At 42.9% G+C, this 3,679-nt stretch overlaps 1 protein-coding gene across 1 annotated transcript in view; it reads right to left on the bottom strand.

Annotated features, from left to right (window-relative positions):
* Positions 1 to 1,449: 1,449 nt before the first annotated feature.
* SLFN11 (schlafen family member 11) overlaps positions 1,450 to 3,679 on the bottom strand; it is a 14,029-nt gene continuing 11,799 nt past the window's right edge. Inside the window, exons 4-5 of the mRNA XM_015570767.1 lie at positions 2,777 to 3,500; positions 1,450 to 2,335 (exon numbers count right to left, since the gene is read on the bottom strand). Coding sequence (XP_015426253.1) covers positions 1,498 to 2,335; positions 2,777 to 3,500 — 1,562 coding nt within the window. The 3' untranslated portion in view covers positions 1,450 to 1,497. The remainder of the gene's footprint in view (positions 2,336 to 2,776; positions 3,501 to 3,679) is intronic.

Raw genomic sequence — 3,679 nt, 5'->3', positions numbered from 1 at the left:
GCCCCAGCTTTTTCCTTCTATCTCTGTGCCTATCTCTTTCTTTCATTTTCCCAATCCCCAGCCGCCCCTACTCAGGAACCAGACCGCTCTCTAGCCATGCTGGACATGAAAAAGAGAGAAATATTTACATGTGTCTATATCCCACATCTTTATCCATTCATTGTTTGATAGACACTTAGGTTGTTTCTATATCTTGGCTGTTGTGAATAATGCTGCAATAGACATGGGTGTGCAGATATCTCTTTGAGAAGTTATTGTATCAGTGTTTGCTGCTTAACATATCCACCCAAAATTTAATGGTAGAAAACAATAACCATTTATATAGCTAAACATTCTATAAGTTGGATTGGCTGTCTGCCCTGGGACAGCCTGAGTGATCTCTGCTGGGTTTACTCAAGCAAGGCATCCAAACTGGAAAGGAGGAAGTAAAACTGTCAGTATTTGCAGACGATGATATTGTATATAGAAAACCCTAAAGACTCTACCAAAAAACCCCTACTATGTCTAATAAATGAATTTGGCAAAGTAGTGGTATACAGAATTAATATTCATAAATTTGTGGCATTTTTATACACCGATAAGAAACTATAAGAAAGAGAAATTAAGAAAAAATCCCATTTACTATTGCAACAACAACAAAAATAAGGTACCTAGGAATAAATTTGACCAAGGAGGTAAAAGACCTGTAATGAGAAAAGTATAAGATACTGAAGGAAGAAATTGAGGGAGATACAAATAAGTAGATGCATATGTGGCGAGCCAGCATGGCCATGGAATACTCAGCCCCACGTTGGGCACCTAATGTGCCATGCCAGCTCAGTCAGATTCGGTGACCCTGAGAGCAGGTGGTGAAGGATTGAGAAAAGACAGACAAGAGAAGAAGGCTGAGTCTGGGTGGAGCACTGTCCCCTCTGATGGAGAGCTAGTGACAGTGCCAGACTACAAACCATGTCTATTCTATAGCCAGATTCCCCGAGGCAAAGTAAGAGCATGGTCAAGATGTTTACAACATTCTCGTGGGTTTTGATCCTACTCAATTACATGCACATGAACTCTATCAAGCCCACATCACTTAGGGCCAGTGGTCAGCAAACTGCGGCTCGCAAGCCACATGTGGCTCTTCCACAAAATACCGACTTCTGCGCATGGGCCACAAAGTTTCAATCGCACTGTACGTGCGTGTCCACACGTGGTATTTTGTGGAAGAGCCACACTCAAGGGGCCAAAGAGCCACATGTGGCTCGTGAGCCGCAGTTTGCCGACCACTGACAGGCTCATGGGGCCACGTGTTTGGACCATAGGTTCAAGCTTACAACTATAGCTGTTGGCTATAATTGTGCTGGGAGGGCTCTGCCGTCCAAGCTGGGACTTGCACGTGGCTTTGCCATGAGAGGACTGTGCCCTCTCATTAGCCCAAGGCTTGAACCTGTCCAAACACTATAGCTGCTCTCCACAAGCATATACTGTGCTCATGTATAGGAAAAATTAAGACCATCATTAAAATGATGCAGAGTTAGTCATTCCTTCAAAGGGAATCAAAATATACAGCTGTTTCCTTGCCCTGGAAGCCAGACAGAGGACAAGATTATGGAAAACAGCTGGCTCAGCCGTTGTTGGATTGATGGCAAACACGATGTTTCTTTCCAGGCCTGAAAATCGACGGACACTGTCCAATACAATGTGATTGCCCATGATCGCTGATGCATCTCCTACCACTAACTGATCAGATTCCTCACTGGACTGAGACTTTCTTCTCTTCCTTATTGCTCTTTGAAGCTCAGGTTTATATTTGTGTTTATCACTTTCTATGCTGCAAATCACAGCAATATCCTTGCAGGAATATCCAGCCTTCAAAAGTGAATGGCATTTTCCTGTTATATAATCCACCATCTGCTCCATATCCTTGTGCTCACTCATCTCTAAGTTGCCTGGAACACCTTGAGACCATTCAGCTTCACTGAAGATATTCAGGGACTCAGAGGGGATGTTAGGTGGTGGATTTTCTCTGACTTCGTGCATTATTTTTTGTAGGTAGTTGGCTATTGGGTCTGCATTGCGGACCACTCTGATGAGCTCTTCTCTTGGATACTGGTATCGGAGCTGGGGGAGGCCACAGCAGTCCGTGTGACTGGTCTGAAAGTAGTCCAGAAAGATCCAGAGAATTCCAGGGCCATCCTTTCCTCTCTGAGTGATGGTTTTTGCCTTCTCATACCAGTTCCCATCTTCAGTGCGGAAATTCTGAGCTTCGTCGATGATGATGTGTTGAATCTTTTCAAAGTTTGAGTTTGTTTTCATGAAGGTTTTTCGGGTCACTGCTTTGCAGATATCTTTTTTACTGTAACAATTAAAAAGACACAATCAGGTTTTCTCCAAGTATATAAAGGAGGAAAATTGCTCTATCATACTCCTACAAACACAGGACTGTTGTTACAGATCAATTTACCACCCTACTGTCAAGGAACAAAGTGATACCCTAGCCAGTTTGGCTCAGTGGATAGAGCATCAGCCTGCGGACCGAAGGGTCCCAGGTTCAATTCTGGTCAAGGGCATGTATCTCAGTTGCAGGCTCCTTTCCAGCCTGGACCCTCCCCAACCAATGGGTCATCGATATTTATCTCTGTCTTTCCCTCTCTCTTCCACTCTTTCTAAAAATCAAAGGATAAATATTCTCGGATGAGGATTTTTAAAAAAAGGAACAAAGTGATTTGAGTAGAGGAAGACATGGAATGATTTCACACTGAACCTCATTTGGTGACAACGAGATCCAACTGCTTACCCAATGAAGTCCCTCAGAGGCTTGTTCTCACAAACATAGAGAATTTCATTTTTCTCACAACCCATCGTATTCTTGATCTTCTCCATGATCTTCATGGCCACGATTGTCTTCCCTGAGCCAGGTAAACCATGGATAAACAATTCTGGGGTCTTGCGGAGGTTTTTTGAGACAATCTCATACTGTTGGACCGTGAGCAGATTTAAAATCTCACAGCCAAGCTGGTCACTCAGGAAAGACCTGAAGCTGAGCAAGACAATCACAAGGGACTGCAGCAAGGCTTCCATTTGCTTAGTGTCTGCAAGGTAGTAGGACTTCGGGTACTTAATCAGAGAGTCTGAACCTTCAAAGGACTCTGCATTGCTCTCAGGACTCAGATGGAGGACCTTGGTCATGACACACAGCTTCCCAGTGTAGCCCCCCATGTTCACCAGCTTCTGCTTCAAGGTAAAGGCGGTACTGGTGCAGTACAACTGCCCATCTGCATCCTGCTCCCCAAGAATGGTATAGAGAATGGGGGGGCTGTTCTGTGTTACCAGCAGAGCATCGCATATGACTCCCTGTTTCTCTTGCAAGCTCAGGTCCACAGCCCAGCTTCTAGAAAAGATCAAAATTCCTCGGGAAAAGGATGCAATTTGCTTCTTTATTAATTCCTCCAGGCCTTCATACTCTGAGTACAGCTCCTCCAAGAGAGATTCAGGAGTAAATTGCAAGTCTTCTGATGATACTAGATATAAAAAGAGTTATAAATGTAAGGTCAATATCATATTTATTTGCATGATTAATTGTAATTAATAAAAAGTAATTATACTTATACTCAATCATAATTAACCGTATGATAAATCAAATATTTTTGGTATATGTTCTTTTATAAATATTATCTATAATAATAAAAGGGTACTATAC

This window comes from Myotis davidii, unplaced genomic scaffold (genome assembly GCF_000327345.1).
Source record: "Myotis davidii unplaced genomic scaffold, ASM32734v1 scaffold327, whole genome shotgun sequence".
NCBI classification, from domain to species: Eukaryota; Metazoa; Chordata; class Mammalia; order Chiroptera; family Vespertilionidae; genus Myotis; species Myotis davidii.
The sequence above is the reverse complement of the archived record's forward strand: the minus strand, read 5'-3'. Positions and strand labels throughout refer to the sequence as shown.